Source organism: Quercus robur, chromosome 6, assembly GCF_932294415.1.
Source record: "Quercus robur chromosome 6, dhQueRobu3.1, whole genome shotgun sequence".
In the NCBI taxonomy this organism is placed as follows: domain Eukaryota; kingdom Viridiplantae; phylum Streptophyta; class Magnoliopsida; order Fagales; family Fagaceae; genus Quercus; species Quercus robur.
This window is the reverse complement of record NC_065539.1, coordinates 2,363,455-2,383,414: the sequence shown is the minus strand read 5'-3', so window position 1 is coordinate 2,383,414 and position 19,960 is coordinate 2,363,455. Positions and strand designations below refer to the sequence as shown.

Below are 19,960 nucleotides of genomic sequence, written 5' to 3'. Positions count from 1 at the left end.
TTTTTTCTCAAACGATACAACCTTATGAGTGCCATTAATGAATGTATATGCAAATATAGATTGCCAAGTGTAGTACGATTCAATAGCAAAATCTAGCATAAAAAATTAGGGATCGAACTCTGGTTCTCCTACTTTGATACGATGTTAAATTAACAATTTTTTCAAAATTATAAGCTATTAAAAAATGATGAATTTAATTGTTTAATCATAGTTATAACGATTCATCCATCAAAGTTATGATGTCACGAGATAATCTAACCGAGGTCTCAAATCCTTTATAATATATTAGGAATTAGACACTATTTAACTTAAAAACTTAAATCTATGGGTTTGGATTCAATTATATTTAGTTTCTAAAAAACAAAAATTCAATCATATTTATATTAATTTCTCAATTTAACAAAAAAATATTCTACCGTGTAGAAATTTCACTTATTTGTGTATGCCAACAAATTTCATCCACTAACTCCACCATAAGCAAAAGATCAAGGACCATATGACTCAGTATCTATTTACAGTTGTGCATAGTTCTTACCAAAGGCCTGTTTATGTGATGTCAAAATGGTGCATATTACTACTAATTTTCTATATATGATCTAAACATAATAAATAATGATTGACATCTTTAGTTTTGCTATTAACCAAAATTTTAAAAGAAATCTTTACATCACACCTACATTGTGTTTGACTTGATATAAAATGTTTTACGAGTATAAAATATTTTCAAGTGTTTGGTTGCGTTTTATAAAATACATTGGAAAATGGTTGCTAGTGTTTGACTTGCACGTAAAATTGTTGTCGAAAAATATTTAGATAATCCAACAACCACTCCATAAAACCCAAAACCTTATGCTAACAACCCATCCATGCTGATCTAAACCCAACCAACCACCTAGCCTAAACCCAGCCATTGTCAACCCCAACTAAAACTTAGCCAAAACCCAAATCGAACCCAAACACCATCAAGCAACCACTAATTGGTGTTGATCAGTCCATGAGAGAGAGAAAGAGAGGTTGCATCGACTAGAAGAGAGGGTGTGGCAGATTTTCACAGAGAGAGAGAGAGAGAGAGAGGGGCATATTGGTTCTAGGAAAAGAGACAGGGCCGGCCCAAGATTGTTTGAGGCCTAAGGTGAGAATTTTACAGGGGCCTTTTTACATCTAAATATCACTTAAATAATATTTATTTATTTTTATTTAATTTCAAATCTATTATTAATTCTCACTTATTAATATGACTAATTCACCCAAAGTGCGCTAATGATAATTACTATATAGGTTTTACAAACTGGCATATCATCACCAATAAAAAAAGTTATTCAAACATTCATTTTATTATATTATTTAAGTAACACCGATCACATTCCTGTCACATCAGTTTGTAAATTTTTTTCCTAAAATTTGTAATAGCTTTAGCATCTTTAATACACTTAATGGTGACTATGTTGTATTTCTATTAATTATTTTTTCTTTTTCTTTTTTTGTGGAGAAAATGCTAAACTTATTACAAATTTTACTACAAAAAGCTTATAAATTGATGTGGCAATGAAGTGGCACTTCAACAAAAGAATAAATGAGTATTGAATTACTTCATTGGTGACATATCAATTTGTAGGACCTATGTAATAAAACTTGTAATATACTAGCATAACTCTAACATTTTAGGTCTTCTTAAGATTGGGAAAAAAATATACACCTAACTCACACTTTTTCTTTAATTAATAATAATAGTAAAAAAAACCTTACCGCCCCATATTTGGGGGCCTTAAGCCATGGCCTAAATGGCCTAGGCTTAGGGCCGGCCTTGCAAAGAGAAAGAAAGAGGGGGGAATAGGGAGAAAGAGAGAGAAAGGGACCTTACCGGCAGTGAGATGGGCAGCTGGAGTTGTACAGTTTGCTCTCTCCCTCTCTCTGTTCAGGTAGTTGAAGGGTGTAAAATGAATATAAGGAAAATATAAATGTAAAATATTTTACGGTCCATCAGACCCTATTTTACGGTCAGCTGAAAATTGATTTCAATTTAACCGAATTTTTCTATCTTGTATAAAAATAAAAATAAAAATTAACTGGGTTTTCCTATCCACCCAAACACATGTAATTTTCTGATAAAAAAAAATGTAAAATATTTTACATAAAGGTTTTTCACCAGAAACAAACTTACTCCTAGTTTTGTTCCACTTAAATCAAGGTCATCTTTATTATTAAAAGAAGGATTTGAGGTTTGAAAGAGAGCTACTTTTCGCATGGTCTATTCTGCCAACTTATCTGATAATGAAAGTAGATAAATACTGACCTTTCCCTAATTGTACATGTACAACCTAATGTAACCCAGGGGGTTGGCCGAGTTGGTTGGGCACTTGGTCTCAAGGTGCTTGTACCGGGTTCGACTGGAGGTGCTCTCTAGCGAGTCCGGCTACCTACACTTTGAAAAAAATTCTTTGGGCCAGCGATTTACCTCACTATGGACCCACCCGTTGCGAACAGAGATTAGTCTCTGGTTGAAAACTTTGATGATACACGGTGCGAAAGCAACAAAAAAAAAAACATGTACAACCTAATGTGAGCTATGAGTCCAATAAATAGGTTGCACGATGTTGGGAAAAATTATATATAACTATGAATAAATTTTAACAAGTACAACGGAAGCACAATCACACAAGAACACAAAAATTTACGTGGAAACCCTTTCTCTTTGAAGGGAAAAACCACGGAACAAACTCCGAATAATTTCACTATATCAAATAGAGATTACAATACTTAGAGATACAACTTGAGTAAAGAAAAACTCTATTTTTCTTTTCACTCACTTCTCTCTTTCTCACTATGTATTTTCTCTTTACCTCTCTATTTTTCTCTTCTCTTTTGCTTGCTCTCATTCACGCAGTTCTTCAAGACTGCACCAGTCCTCAGTCTCACTTGCTGGGACTTCTCTTTTCTCGGAGGCTTCACATCTTCACCCCCTCCTTCAAATGGCCGAATGCCTCACCTTTTATTTCATCATCTTTTCCTTCTTTTCTCCCTTACACACTCTTCATATCAAGTCACAATAAATGCAAACCAACTTATCTTGACTTTGCTTCAACCAATTTCTTTTCTTCAACTCTCCCTTAGCCGAATGACCCTTGCCTTTTGCTTCTTTCTTTTCTTCCTTCCTTCCAACGTGTCACACAAATTTAACATCACATAATCATTTATGTGGCTTGACTTTTGTACATACCTTCATAAATGTAAATGTTGCTGGACTTTTGTACATAATTATAGAGGAAAATATGAAGCCAATTTCTTCTCTTTCGGACAAGCTACTCCAACAAACCCATTTCACTTTGCTGACTTCTCAGCACTTGTCCAACAAGCTCATTTAATGAGCTAAAACAAAGTGTGGGCTGGAACATGGTGCAACGCACCCAACACACGAGAGATAGTCATGTAAATGCAAATTATAAGTTCTACACTGTCAAACAAGATTTAGTACTTCTTTTTTTCTTTTCCCCATAAAACTCTTAACCATAACACAATGGAGTTTCCCTCATCAAAACCTCTTTCTTGTTCCTATATAATTATTTTCTCAATCCTCCTCGTGTTCAACATTTTCCATAACACTACTGGCATCACTACAAGGCTGCCTAACAATGAAACAGTTCCTGCAGTTATAATCTTTGGAGATTCAATTGTGGATACGGGCAACAACAACTACATTGAAACTGCGGTTAAGTGTGATTTCCCACCATATGGGAGAGATTTCAATGGTGGAAAACCAACTGGAAGGTTTAGCAATGGAAAGGTCCCAGCAGACTTTTTAGGTAGTGTCTAGCATTTACTTTTCGTTTTACTGCTGTTTCCCACCATATATAGTACTCTTTGGACTAATTGTAGAGTCCTTAGAGCAAGTCATGAATTGGAACAGTCCAGAAATCATTGTAATTTATGACCAACATCCAAATTTTACAGTTTAAATTAACCTCCCCCCTCACCCCCCCCAAAAAAAAACCTTTTTGAGGATCCAATACATAGTACAATTACATCATTCACCCTTTCACATACAATGATTGAATGCTCTTTAATATATTTTACTGAAAATTTCTTGACACAAACTTTCAGCTGAAATATTTGGTGTTAAGAAGATTCTACCGGCTTATCTTGATCCAAATCTTCAGCTTCAAGACCTCCTTACTGGTGTAAGTTTTGCCTCTGGCGGTGCAGGATATGATCCTCTCACTGCTAAAATTGTGGTAACCTTCTCTCTCACTCCACCTCTTTTTTTTCTTTTTTTTTTAGTCCTATATATTGTAGCAATTACTTATAGTGATTTTGTTAATTTTCCATCGTCAGTCTGTCTTATCGTTATCAGATCAATTAGACTTGTTCAGAAATTACATAAAGAAGATAAAGGAAGCAGTAGGAGAAAGCAGAACAGCTACTATACTGTCAAAAAGTATATTCATAGTGTGCACAGGGAGCGATGACATTGCAAATACTTATTTTTCTACACCGTTTAGGAGAGCCCATTATGATATTCCCGGATATACTGATCTAATGGTTAGATCAGCTACAAGTTTCTTGCAGGTATGTTTATAAAGACACAATGCCATTGCAATTTGCAAACATGTACATTAATTTGGTCATGCATGGCCGTACTTGGATCTTGGACAAACATGTCCAGTAAATTTAAGTGTGCATTAGCTAACATTGTCAAGCTTTAATTTGTGCCAAAAAAAAATATAATGGGCAGGAACTTTATGGACTAGGAGCAAGAAGGATTGGAGTAGTAAGCTTACCATCAATAGGGTGCGTGCCATCACAGCGAACAGTGGCTGGAGGCATACTGAGAGGGTGTTCTGAGTCTGCAAACCAAGCAGCAATTCTCTTCAATTCAAAGCTCTCCTCCCAAATGGATTCCATCAATAAAAGACTTCCAGACGCTAGGCTTGTTTATTTAGATCTCTATAACCCGTTGCTTGCCATCATCCAAAACCCATCTCAATATGGTAATCACCACCTATCATTTTTTAATAGTTTTGATTCACTTGGATATTGAGTAACCTTAACTAATTTGTTGAAAATCTATAGCTGGGAAAAATATACCCTACATCAGGTATATATTTTCTCTCTCTCACACCAGCTGCAAGAGAGGGAAAACATATACCCGATGTAAGGTATACTCCTATAGCTGACCCCAGAACTTCAGGACTAAAGCTCTGTTATTGTTGTTGTTGTTTCTTACTACATGATTTTGGTTTCTAAAAAAGTTGGTATGCCAAACTGTACTAACAGGAAGTGATAATTTGCTAGGTGCACTGTAAACTTAATCCAGTGACTGTAGATATAGGGGGGTTATGTAATGCATTTTTTCTTTTTTCTTTTTTTCTTTTTTTAAATCCTTTGCTTATGGATTAGGATTTCAAGAGGCAAACAAAGGATGCTGTGGCACAGGGAAAATAGAGGTCAGCATTTTATGTACCAGTTTTTCACCAGAGACATGTACCAACGCCTCTGAATATGTATTCTGGGACAGTTATCATCCCTCAGAGCTGGCCTCTAAAATCCTTACCCCATTAGTCGTGGATGACTATATCTACAAATTCTTCAGAGGGTAATCTCTCGTCTCTCTTTCTTGGCCAGTTATTATAGGAAGTGTTTGTGCTATTAATTAGCATTTGAAGTGAGTCCAATCTATGTTATTACTATGCTTAAATTGGGACTATGTATCAGTATTTCTGCAATGTTCCAATCTACTAGATTTTTCTTTATTCATGATTATGAAAATGTTCTGTAAACTGAGACTATGTGTCAGCAATTCTGCAATTAATGTTCCAGTATGTCGACGGATTAATCTATACATGAAGTTCTCTCATCTTCAGGAGGAAAGTGGTTTTTAAGCATGTGAATAAGTATTGAAATTATCTACTAGATTTTTCCTAATTCATGCTTATGCCATGCCCCGTCATGTGCTTTGTGTGTAGGTGGTAGTAGTAGCATTTCTCACGCCAGTGTTTGAGTGGGTGACATGATTATGCAAGAAGATTAGTACAATCACATTTAGAGCCAAGAGATTATCTTGCAAAAAGGAATTTACGCAAGATTTTTTTTTTTTTTTTGAGGGAAAATTTTACGCAAGAGTTGAAATTTAATAAGTAGCACTTAGAAAAGGTTTTTAAAGTTTTAAATAAGAGGTATAATTAAACCTTTTATTCTACGATACTTTACTAGTTAAGCCAACAGAAAACACCAAGAGACCATTAATTTGTCTAATATTATACCAAATCAAATTTATCCAAAAAGCTTACTAAATTGAAAGGGCTTTAATTGACTCACTCTTTTTGTATACTATTTTTAGATATTATGTACCATCATGTACATACCTTTGGATTGAGGGGGGCCTTGGCCCCTAGCCCCAATTGAGTTTAAATCCTATTAAATTTAAAAATTTTAAGAGTTTGACCTTAAAAAAAATAAAAATAAAAATAAAAGAATTGACACGTTAAAAAAAAGTCTTTTAAGTTTTTTTTTTTTTTTTTAAAATGTAATGTCTTCTAAAAAAAAAAGTAAGATTATAAATAGATTATATGAATTTTATAAAAGTCCCATTCAAATTCATTATGTTTATGAAAATACTACCTGACAAATTTTTAGTGGTTTTAATATAATTCTATTTAAGGCATGTGGCTAAAGAAAATACCAAAATAAATTACATATTTAGCATGAATAATAAAATAATAGTTAAGGTTTTTTAGGTTTTATCAACCCATTTTTAACAATGTACTCTCAGATCATGTGTTTCATATCCTTAGTTTTCATTATTTTATTGAGTACTCAATTATTTTCATATATTTATTGCTTGTTTTTTTTTTTTTTTTTAACTTTCTAGAATTTATTTTATTGATCTTTGACTTAGGAAAGAATGCAAAGTCACGTAAGATGTCAATAGAAAAGAGATTCGAGTTTTTTTTTTTTTTTTTTTGGGTGAAATTGTGTATTTTGTATGTATGGAAGTGTGAAACAATAATTTCTCAATTGAAAATATGAAGTATCATTATGTCACTTTCTACGGTAAAAATAAACTAACAATTAAAGTGACAATGCAACTAAGAGAGATGAGAGCACGAAAGTGGATTGGGGAGTGCACAATGTACCTACCTATATCTCCCAATCATCATAAAGAATCAAAGATGGCTGTAAATTGGACATAACAAAAAGGAAAATTATTGTTTCACATTTCTTGATATACAGTCTTTATATCCAATATCTACACTTCTATACTAAATGGCACAATTAACACACATGGTATTTAGATATAATATATAAGGAGTGTGACACAATCAAAGCCTAACAAATATCTTCTCCCTCTTCATGAAAGTGAAATCAACGATCGATACGGAATAAATAAGTAATGCTAGTATCACATAAAATAGTATAATTTGTATTACAATTCGTCCATATAATGAGTTGTAAAAGGTAAAAGTGTGTCTTTATATGAACCTGTTATCACACTTTTGTTACTTACAGCTCTTCATGTAAATGACTTTTAATTCGAATTATATCATGTGGCACTTTGAAATAAATACCATGAATGTCAGCAGCCTATTGTCTTCCGCTCATTAAACTCACCATATGCGTAGTTAATTTGGGTTAGGTGCACTAGTACTGCACTGTGGGTCAAGCCCACTTCTTTGTCAAAGCTCATTAAATGAGATTGTCTTTTAGTTTTAGGCTTGTGTCGGTGCCTGTTGACGACTTTTTGCACTATTCTTTCTATTTTTTTGCAATTTTTTGTTTTTTAATTTTTTAACCATTTTTTGACAATCCTTTTAATAATTTTGTCCCTTTTATTAAGTTAAAATAGTTGGCTAAGAGAAAAGGAAAGTCGGCCATATTTATAAAGATGTAAGTAACCAGTAATGTCTTCTTCTTTTTTTGATAGGATCCAGTAATGTCTTGTGTGTGCGTGTCTAGTACGCTGGAGAAGAAAGAAAAGACCGAAGAAATAAAAGAAAAGTCATTAATGAACATTTATTACACGCTAACCTGGTTTTGTATTAATTAACATGACACTTACTCTAGAGCCTTATAAAATGGAAAGTTATCACTCCATTTAATTCATGAGGCGATACTAAGGCTCCGTTTGGGAGTTTATAAGGGAATGGAATAGAATGATTATAAGAGAATGGAAAGGAATGGAATGGAATGAACTAAATTTAAGTAAGGGAAAGGAATGGAAAAGAATGGAATGGAATAGAATTAAGTAATCTTGTTTAGATGTTTTAAAATAAAGGAATAGAAAGGAATGAAAATGAATGGAATGTAACTAATCTTGTTTGGGAGCAACATGGAGGGAATGGAATGGAATCATTTTCTGATAATATTACTATTAGACCCCTATTTTAAAATAAAGAGTTGAATATATAGGGGTATTTTGGGAGTTTTAGTAAAAAAATCATTAAATCTAATTCCATTCCCTCCCATTCCTCCCAATTTTGGGGGGAATGAAAATTTGAGGTTTTAAGGGAATAGAGAGGAATGAGTGTTCCCTCCTATCCATTCCATTCCCTCCCACTTAAACTCCCAAACAAGGGAATGAGCTTTCCATTCCCTCCATTAAAACTCCCAAACAAGGGAATGGAAGAATATTCTAAAATGATTCTTTTCATTCCTTTCCATTCCATTCAATTCCCTCCTCCCAAACGAGGCCTAAAGATTAAGGGTTATCTTAACGAATATTTTTAAGGTTTGTTTAGTTAGGGGAGTGGAAAGATGAGATGATAAAAAATAGTTAGAAGATAGAAAAGTAGGAAGATAGAAAAAATTTTAATTTCCTTCTTTTTTATTTGGTTGAGAGTGAAAGGGTGAAGGGATGGAAAAAATGAGTTTGTATAAATTTACTCATATACCTTTATTAAAAAATGATACACAATTAAAATAAAAAAGTGACAAGCAACCAAAAAAAATGCAATTAACTAAATTTATTAAAAATTAAAAATCATGTCTAGTTAAGCAAAAGAAAAAAGAAAAAAACAAAACAAAACAAAGCTCCAAGCCACCACTCCAAAAAAAAAAAAAAAAAAAAAAAAAAAAGAAGGAATGAAGAAGGGCAAACGCCAAATAAAGCAAAAAGCTGTTTTTTAAACAATAGAAACATTAAGCAGCCAAAGGCTATTTTAAAAATAAAATAAAAAAAAATAAAAAACCAGCAACGTTAAGCCCACATGCAACCTACATATGGACATTTTTGTCATTCAACCATCATATTTTTCCCACTAAGTTTTTTCTCCATTTTGAGGAGAAAACTTTTTGGTAAGCTCAAGGAAAAAAATACCTGGACTCCACCATTTATTTTTCTCCCTCTCTACCCAACCAAACACACTATAAAAAAGTTTTCCTTCCTATTTTCTCTCCAAAGTTTTTCATTCACTCTATTTCACCTTCAAACAAACACACCATTAGGGTAATTGTTAATAAATCATAATAGAAAAGTTTTGATACCACTTTCATAGGAAATATAAAAAACTGTCAATAACATTTATTATTTTATCATTCTTTCAATAAAATGTTTCTAAAAATATTTCATAAACCAATACCTTTAACATTTTCTAAAAATGAATTAACGGGACTGTTAGCTGGTGTCTTAAAACAATTGTTAATAAACTATTTTATAAAAGTTTTAACACCACTGTTATGAAAAATCTAAAAAAATAATCAAAGTAAATTAATAATTTTTTTTCTCATAAAAAATTTCTAAAACATTTCCTAAACTAATACCCTTATAAGATTCATTTTTTTACCTTTATACTTTAATCCTTATGACTTTCAAAAATTTTACCACCACAAAGTGACAGTTTACCTGGCTCCTTATAGTAGAGGATTCCAATTCCTAGTGCTCCACAATCCACACACCGGGAATATGTATATAAATTGCCAAAATGGATTGATCTTTTAATTTTTCATGTCCACACTCCACACCCTCCTCGTTCAACTGTAATAGGCGCCGCTTAACGAATTTGACAACTTCTTCTACCTTACCAAAATAACAAGAGCACGTAACCATGCGTGCACTTTACCTTTAAATTCTAACAACTACAACATATTTGCGTCCAGTAAGATGCTGGCACCAAACTCAAGTTTATGGTGAAAGTTCCTGCATTTACAATTCTATCACTGATTTTTTAAAAAGAAATTGGGTCTTTCAGAATTTTCTCCTCTCGTTTTTCCTTGTAAACTTGAAGAAGAAAGTAGATTTTCATATATTAGAATGAACTTCCACCCTGGAAATTCTGTTTTTTCTACTTCATTCATTATTTTCTTTGTCATTATATTTTTCCTTAATGATGGATGTGCCATGATACTGCCTAAAAATGAAACAGGTCAAGTTCCAGCAGTTTTTGTATTTGGAGATTCAATCGTGGATACAGGAAACAACAACCATATCAATACTTTAATAAAGTGCAATTTCCCACCATATGGGAAAGATTTCAAAGGAGCAAAACCTACTGGAAGGTTTAGCAATGGAAGGGTTCCCTCAGACTTCATAGGTAGTCCCAAAACTGCTCTAGCTATTAGATTTTGCTAAATGGACTAGCCTTTAGTACACATACTATTAATTATTGTTGCACATAATTAACTAGATAGTTAAATACAACTATGCACAGTTTGTGAAAACACGATTTCAGTACACACTGTATGTGATAATCATTACTCTTACACACAAAAATGTAGATTTTAAGATATTTTGAAACAATCTTCAGCTGAAGAGTTAGGTCTCAAGGAGCTCTTGCCAGCTTATTTGGACTCAAACTTGAAACTTCAAGACCTTCTTAGTGGCGTAAGTTTTGCCTCTGGTGGTGCAGGATATGATCCTCTCACATCCATGATAATAGTAATTCCTCTGATCTTCCCTTTGTTTTTCTTATAATTTTAATTCTAAATTCCATGACTAGCTTATTTCTTCCATATTAGTCTGCCTTATCATTGCCAGATCAATTAGAGATGTTCAAGAATTACATAAAGAAAATAAAGGCAGCAGCGGGTGAAGACAGAATGGCCTCTATACTATCAAAAGGAATATACATGTTGAGCATAGGGACTGATGACATTGCAAATACTTATTTTCTCAGGATGTTTCAGTATGATATCAATTCTTATACGGATCTAATGATCAATTCATCTCTAAGTTTCTTGCAAGTAAGTTTCTGAAAACATGAAGACAATGTGATCTAGATTCACTTTATAAGAAAAATTAACTAACAACTCATGGCCACTATTGAATGTTAGCTTTGATATATCATGTTGATCATATGTTAAAATAGATACAGAAGTGAAAGTATAAAATAGAGAATACGAGAGTTACGTGGTTCAAATACCCTATGTTCACAGAGGAAACCTTTAATTAAGGATTACATTTTAATTATATGAGAGTGTAAAACAAATTTTGTGTTACAAAAAACCTATCATAAGAATATATAGTAGGCTAAATCCTAAACTAACCATATATACATTAATTATGGTTAATAGACTTCTAGTACAACTAGAGGCTTGGCTTGTACACAAAATAGGATTGAACTTGGGCCTATATTATTGAGCTAATATATCTTTAAAAACCTCCTTGTAAGTGCTCCAATGTAAAGAACTAAAGAGCCGGATTCGGCTTACATACCTCTGATGCTCAAGTGCATTGGTCTTTCCAATTCAAAATTGCAACTCATAATCTGTATTCAAAATTACAACTCTAATTTGTAGCAAAATAGTGAAGACTAGAAGATGCGTACCAAAAAAAATAAGAACAAAGTAGCCAAATTAATAAGAATTTAAAAAAGAACTATCATCTATATATTAACAATTTTTTTTGCGTTGTTGGTAATTGTAAGTCTATCCATAGAAAACAGACCATTTCTTACCTGAAATTATAAGTAGAAAAACTTACTCTAAAAATCTAAGGGGAGGAAAAAGAAAAGAAAAGAAAATTATGCTATTTCATGATGTTTGACGGGTTAAAGCAAATAATTGGCAGGAACTCTATGCATTGGGTGTGAGAAGGATTGGAGTGTTAAGTATACCAGCAATAGGGTGTTTGCCGATGCAAAGAACACTGAGAGGAGGCTTACAAAGAAGTTGTTCAGTGTCTTTAAACCAAGCAGCGATTCTCTTCAACTCCAAGCTCTCGGCTCAATTGGTTAATCTCAACAAAAAGCTTCCAGCAGCTAAACTCGTCTACATGGATATGTACTATCGATTACTTCACCTTATCCAACACCCTACAGAACATGGTAATCGTCATCATCATTATCTCCTCTAAAAGTTCTTTTTCTACATCTCCTAGTTACTTCTTCTACCTTTGTCCAAAACGATCTGCTCTTTCATTGGCCATTTCTCCATGCACCATCTTTTCACAGCATTACTGCTTAGGTCGTTCATGTGTTTTGCTAGTGATAGTAGTCATGGTCGCTGGATAAGCTTCTAGCATCATGGTCTATGTCTGCGAACCATTTATCTTTTGCTTTGGCTTCATCAATCTGAAAGAGCGCATCAGTCTCCATCACGATGGGTCACCACAATACAGTTTTACCATAGTCTCCCAACCACCACATCAACGCGCTTTCTCCTTGCACCATTCATGGAAATCACCAGCGTCGGCCTTGGTTCGAATCTGTGCAACCAAAAATACACCATGCATGATCAGGCTGTCGAATTCATGGCTTCGAGGATGAAGATCAGGCTGTCAAATCCATGGCTTCGAGGATGAAGACCATTACCTTTGAGAGAAACCATTGGAAGTGATCTTTGCCATATAAAGTTTCCTTTTCTCACATATACACTGCAAACTGGTTAGTCTAGCCGCATATTCCCCAAAATAGTGTCAGGGAACAAAATAGGGAAACCCTAAAAACACCATACATATATAGCTTATCTCTTATCTTTTGTAGGGTCTTGTTACAATTGCTCCCAATCTTTAGAAAGCATTTTTCATTTGTTTATTGTTTTCTATGTCCTTGTAATGGTAATAAAGAAAAGTGAGAGTTTTGAAAAGTGAAATAAATAATAGAAAATAAATGAAGAAATTATATATAAATGAAATACGGTTTAAAATAAGGAATCTGATTTAGGTGAAAAAGAAAATGTGATTATCTAAAATAGGAAAAATAGGTTTTTTTTCCTAAATTAGAAAGAATTTTTTAGGTAAACTAATGTCAATGCTCTTGGTTGCCTCCAATCACTACATCCAATTAAGGTGTCAACACACCCACATGGTCATAGATACTCACATCAACTGGCTGAAGCCGTGGTTCACACAGTTTCTATGGAAGAAATTGTGTGGGAAACCTTACTTTGATACCAATTTGGTCCCAAAGAAATACAAGTCTCATGAGGTCGGAAATCATATGCAAAGAGTTTGTTTAGAAATGAAAGGAGCTAGACATCCTCTATTTATAAACATTCAAGCACACTTCCATCAAGAGTTGTATGTTGAGTTAACGGAAGCTCTGACACTAGATTGTTGAACAAAAGACTGAACAAAGAGTTTTTATTTAAAACTTGACTCTTTAAATTACAACACTTTACAAGCACTAATGCTTGACTCTCATACACTGATACTAGTGCACTGCAAACACGACACTTACTCACCAAATACACTTGCACACACCTCACTTCTAGACACCTACACACACTAGCTCTTGACTCTATTTCACTCTACACACTTGCTACCTAGACACCTTATAAATTTGTGGCTGAAATTCACTAGTGCAGGGAAGCTTCTAGAGAAAATATGAAAACTATCTTGGAGATAATTCTGAAAAGAGAGCAAGAGAAAAATGTCCGAAATTAGAGAAAAATTTCTAGAAAGAGAGAGAGATTGTGTGAGAAGTTCTAGAAGTTTCTAAAGAGAGGCAGTATTGATTTTTAACATTGTAACCCATTTGGAAGATTTCAAATCTAGAAACAAACACAGCCCTCTATAAAGTTATACTTATATATAACTAGGAGACGAACTAAAAAAACTAGTTTGATGATGCCTTACAATACTAACAAAAACATATGCTGATGTAGATATCATATGCTAAGAATAATTTGCATTTTTTTTTTTTTTTGATCATTACTTATGAATTCAGGATTTGAAGTAGTGGATAATGGATGTTGTGGCACGGGAGATTTTGAGGCTGGCATCTTATTTTGTGCTTACAATCCAAATACATGCAAGGATGACACTAAATACATCTTCTGGGACAGTTATCACCCCACTGAACGAGCTTATGCCTTGCTAACCTCTCAGATGATTAAGGAAACCATTCATAAATTTTTCTAAGAGACGATCTCTTTACTTCATCCTATTCTAATTAAACTGCTTATAATAAAAGTTTTATTTATTTATTATTACCTAGCTATGTCACTATAACAAAAGCGATTTTCTTTTCTATTCTACTTGTGATGTAACATGCCCTTGAATGTACTCATTTGGATCTTTTTGTTGATGAACTTCAAATGGAAATATTTATGATCAATATAGTGCAACTAAATATACTCTTTCGTTTATTATAAAATGAAAATATAGATGTTAATATACCAATGCCTATTCTAATTAAACTGCTTATAATACAAGTTTTTGTTATTATTATTATTACCTATATCACTTTAATAAAAGCGATTTTTTTTCCTATTTTGCTTGTGATGTAACATGCCCTTGAATGTACTCATTTGGATCTTTCTGTTGATGAACTTCAAATGGAAATATTTATCAATAAGTGCAACTAAATATACTCTTTTGTTTAGTATAAAATGAAAATATATATGGTAATATACCAATGCTTAAAGATAATATTTCACTTTTTAGTATGTAACCTTTTAAACAAGGGTAAAACCTAGTTACAGTTATTTAGGTGTTGTATTATCTTAGATCACTTAGTTAAATTAAACTATATGACAATACTGGCCAATGTGGTGCAAGCAATGTTCTCTTCCTCCATAGACAATTAAATCTATCTATGTGACTTATTGACTAATTTAATTAAATAATTGATATTAATTGAGAAACCTAATCTATAGCACCTACAAATTAAACTATACCTAAGTTTTATCCTTGAAGGAAGCTATAGTATCTTTTCCTTGAAAACCATAAAAGTTACAAAAAGCACCTCAAAGCAAACATAAGATTATAACTAAGCTTCAATTGGACAACTAAACATGCCCCAGGTAACTATTTGGTATATCTACTATATGACTGTTAACTAAAATATCTATGGTTAACTAATTGGCTGCTGGGGAATAGTCGAGGCCATACTCAATCGAAAAAGAATATTATCCAAAAAATATTTCAAGTAATGATAGTAATTATGGAGTCTTTTGATTGGATTGCATTGCTTATTGGATTAACTCATACATTCTATCAAAATGGATTAACTCATGATACAATCTTTGGGTATAACCTTAGTGTTAATTTAAAGATGTAAGTGCATTGCAAGCAATTTTTAATTTTAAACTATCCTTCCTTTTTAACAAGAGGCAAAATAAAAAATAAAAAAATTATCTTGTAGGGTTTATCTAATATTGTTTATTACATCCTTGTCTTAAAATTAAACCGATGAGATTTTGACATCTACATAATTTAAATTAACTTTTAAGAACCATTCAAAATAAATTAACCGTAATCACATAGATTTAACCCTAATTTACAAAAATGTATCTCAGCCACTGAAACTTGATGTGGCTCAGTATCTTTTGATTTAGTGATCCAATTTGATCATTGTAAACTTTGATGTTAATTGAACGGTCATATTGATAGTCTTACTCCTAAAGTATTAACGATGATCATTTCTAATTAGGGTATGTAACAAATTAAGGGGGACCTTTTCGATAATGCTTGTTGTCAATAATGACCAATCAATAAGTAATTACTCAACATTCCAAAGACGTACTAACCTAGGATAAATGCCCTGCTTCAACTAATTAGATAATGAGCACATGCATGTTAAAAACATAACATATAATTTTTTTTTTTTTTGCAAGCCTAGCAACATAACGCACAAACTTGAGTTTTGATACAGTATCATACAACCAACCTAGTGATAAGATTTGTTCAAAATGTTACTTAGTTGATCATAAGAGAGAATGGATCGTTGTTATGAGTTACTCTGAAAAAAGATGGTGACAAATAAAGTAACAATTGATCTAAATGTATTTGGTTTGTTCATGAAAGATTTTACTGTTTGCGACTATATTGTACTCTGATTATTGTAGTAGATAGGGGTGATAGATGACTAGTTTGAAGAAGCCAATGCAACTATAAAAGCTTAGAGGTAGAATCGACAGGATTGCTATTGCATACTCCGCGAGTATGCTCCCTCTCTCTCACAGAGGGGTGGGCCCTTTAGTGGGTGAGACCCACCCATCTGTAAGAGGGAGGGAGTATACTCTCGAAGTGTAAAATAATTTTCTGAATTGATAAGTGTCTTGTATCTCATGACAAATGACAACTATATATATAAATATATATATTCATGCCTCTTGAAATGTTCATGCTAGCCACATTATAACAACCAATGGTTTCTTTTACTTTCCCCTCATTTTAAATTAGTTCCATATAAGATTTGGACATGATATGTATTTTTCATTTGATCCCCGTCCATTTAGCTAGCATTTCAACCAATATAGGTGTGTCTCATACCTACTCTTGCAGCTGAACTTCTATTTCATCCTTTGAAAACTGTTAATCTTGTATTCAAAGGTTGATTTAGGAATTAGGATAATTCTTTCGTCCATATGAATGTCAAAGAGTAACAAAGAAAAACGAAAAATAGAAGTCTATATATATGGATATCTATCAATCGAAGTTATCACAATCAAAACGTGAAATCTTCTCAATAAAATTAGTAAGTCCAAATTCAATCCAATCACAAATCAACAAAGTCATAGATAATCTCAAAGGCTCCCCAAAAAAAAAAAAAAAAAAAAAAATCAAAATCATTCAAGTTTGGACCTCTCGGAAGACAAACCCTTATTATAGTTTAATTAATTCAAATTAACTTTTCTAAAAGTACAAAACTACAAATTGAGGCCAAAATATATATATAATCGTAAATAATTAAAAGATAAATAAGAAACTAGTAAAGTTGAAAATATCTAAATATATCTAACTATGGATCTGTTTGGATACCGCTTATTGCTGAAAACTGAAAACTACTAAAAACAAAATTTCACAAAAAATTTTTATAAATTTTTTTCTTCTATGTAGAAATTTCACATTTTTATGTACAGGGTCAACCCTAGACATTTTGAGGCCTAAGGCGAGAACTAAAATTGAGCATTTTTTATATTTATGTATTAATTAAATTAATATTTATTTAATATTTGTATATTATAATATATTTCATTTAAAATCTATTTTTCTTGCCTTTTGAGATACAAATTGACTAATTAAATTTTTGTATTCAAGTTCTTCTAACATCTCTTTTTCAATTGATAATATAGCTAATCCACTTAATCTTTCTTGGGATATTGTTGATCTTAGATATGATTTTATTAATTTTAATTTTGAAAAACTTCTTTCTGCAGAAGATACTGTAACAGGTATTGTTTGTAAAATCCTATAAGCAATGCATGTATTTGGAAATGAATCTAATCTTTTTATATAATTTAGTATGTCAATTGGAGTATAATCTTTTATTTGTAAAATTTCTTTTAAAACCTTTAACTTTGACAATAAATCTAAACCATTAATATCATAATAAACATCATGTTTGAGAAAAAGATTCAATTTTAAGACAGTATTTTTGTAAACTATTATCATCTAGTGATTTCAATTTTGTGAAGTTAAATAGAAAACCAAAAATATCTTCATATATTTGAAATTGTTCAAATCTATTCTCAATTGAACTAATTGCTTTATCTACTATATATAAGAAATAATTAATTCTAAAAGATTCTTCAACAAACGTGTTGTCTCATTATGAATATTTTCATCAAATTGTTTCTTTCTATGAATTACACTAGCCATTTTCTATCATGCTTCTCCCCATTTGATAATATTCGAGTGTAATGAATAGTAGAAAAATGTCTAGTGTCATCACCTTTAGGAAAAATTATATCATTGTCTCTAATTGGACCTCTTTCTACTAATAAATCTCTTAATTTTGTGTCAACATTTTTCCAATTACCTAGATCATAAATATTTGAAGGAATATGATTCAACATGTCATTATTATTTTCATTTTCTTCTAGTTGAACATCATTATGGTGAACTTGTTCATTTGTGACATTTTCATCATTATTTTCATTTTCTTCTAAGTTCTTTTGAAGTTCATTATCAAGATTTTTTGTATTGCAAAATTGAACATCATTGTTATCTTGCAATTGTATCATTTCATTATCTTCTAACTCTTTTGGTGAAATTCTTGTTCATTTGTGATACTTTCATCTAAATTTTGTGTTATATTTTGTTTATTACTAATAACAAATTTATCCATTGATCCTTTTTAAGACTCAATTAATTATTCTTCTTTTTTTTCTTTTTTTAAGTTTTTCATATCCAGATGCATATTTTCTAGTAGACATTTCTAATCAAACAATATATTTATAAAGACTAAAATAAAAAATAACTTTCAAGTGTAGAGCAAATGAGAAATAGAATCAGATTTATATAAAAAGTATTATTGTAGTTTCACCGAATAATAACAAGTTTTTAACAATCTCAACCTGCATAAATAAAGATTTATTCATTATATTACCAATCACTAAAATATATATATATATATATATGTATATATAAACACAAGATTAAAATTTTTAAATAAAAAATATAGTCACAGCCATAACAAAAACAAGCCCAGCCCAACTAAGAACCTGCCAAGACCCATCCACAAAAAACTTAAAACAAATCCTATTACATTTACACCTTAAAAAATATAAAAAATAAAAAAAACAACGTAGCAGGGCCCGGCCCTCATAACAAATCCAAAGTAGAAGGGAAAGCAACTAAGCAAGCCTAAGCCTTATAAGTTATTAGTTAAAGTCTTATACCTGAAGCTCAAAAGTCAAAACCCATTACCCACTATACCCAGCTAGAATCAAAACGCAGCATGGCATTGACAGCAGCAATGAAAAAAAAAAAAAGGCAGTCGGCAACGGCGAAGGAAAGGAAGCTTGAGCCAGCAGCTAGGCAGTAGGATGATTTAGATTAGATTGGAGGAAAGGAAGCTTGAGCCAGGCAACCAGGCCCAGCAATAGTGGAGAGAAAGAATGAGAGAGGCAAAGAGCAAGAGCTGAGAGAAAAAATGAGAAAGAGACGGTAAAAATTTTAGGGGTTTGAGATTTTTTATTTGTTTTGATTATTGATTGTTTTATGGTTAATTTCTTAGACCGGATTTGTAGTTTATCTTGTTGAATTTTGGTTTATCTAGGAAATAATAATGTTATTTTTGGGACAATTAATTTTGGAACGGCCATACATAAATTATGTATGTCATATATATTAACAAAATTCATCTACTAACTCAGCCATATGCAAATCAACCATGTGACTTACTATCTTTTCTCTCTCACACACACACACATATATATAGTTCTTACTAAAGAATCTGTTTTTTTTTTTTTTTTTTCCATCTTTTATATATGATCTAAGCATAATAAATAATGATCGAAATAATCTTTTGTTTTGCTACTAACCAAAATTTAAAAAAATCTCCACCTCCCACCTAGTTTTTCACATTGCCCATTGAGGGTGAAAATAGTCAAATACCACGTTTTGACAAAATTTGTAGCAAACTAGCACTGTTTCGAAAATATTTAGCAATTTATTACTTTTTTTGAAGAATCTGAATAGTGTAATCGGCAAATGGTTTAATAGCCATGATTTATTTCTTACACTATTAGCATTGCCCATTCCGAAAATGGTTTCTAGGCATGGAATAAAGGCTCCTTAGGAAACATTATCTAGTTTGATTTCAATGTACACCTTTGGTTTTCTTCTCTAAGGATTTTTCCT

At 32.0% G+C, this 19,960-nt stretch overlaps 1 protein-coding gene across 1 annotated transcript; it reads left to right on the top strand.

The window, feature by feature from the left end:
- Positions 1 to 3,454: 3,454 nt before the first annotated feature.
- Positions 3,455 to 14,305, top strand: LOC126689586 (uncharacterized). The gene is made up of 11 exons (XM_050384823.1): positions 3,455 to 3,800; positions 4,099 to 4,229; positions 4,330 to 4,563; positions 4,730 to 4,985; positions 5,395 to 5,592; positions 5,710 to 5,813; positions 10,160 to 10,523; positions 10,737 to 10,867; positions 10,948 to 11,172; positions 11,999 to 12,254; positions 14,097 to 14,305. The coding sequence occupies exons 1-11, from the start codon at positions 3,515 to 3,517 to the stop codon at positions 14,288 to 14,290; spliced, it is 2,379 nt and encodes a 792-aa protein (XP_050240780.1). The 5' UTR covers positions 3,455 to 3,514; the 3' UTR covers positions 14,291 to 14,305.
- Positions 14,306 to 19,960: the final 5,655 nt, after the last annotated feature.

Coding starts and splice junctions, on each gene's coding strand:
- LOC126689586 (XM_050384823.1), top strand. CDS start 3,515: ATGGAGTTTCCCTCATCAAAACCTCTTTCTTGTTCCTATATAATTATT. Junction 4,230..4,329: donor CTCTCACTGCTAAAATTGTG/GTAACCTTCTCT, acceptor TTCCATCGTCAG/TCTGTCTTATCGTTATCAGA. Junction 5,814..10,159: donor ATTCTGCAATTAATGTTCCA/GTATGTCGACGG, acceptor CACTGATTTTTT/AAAAAGAAATTGGGTCTTTC.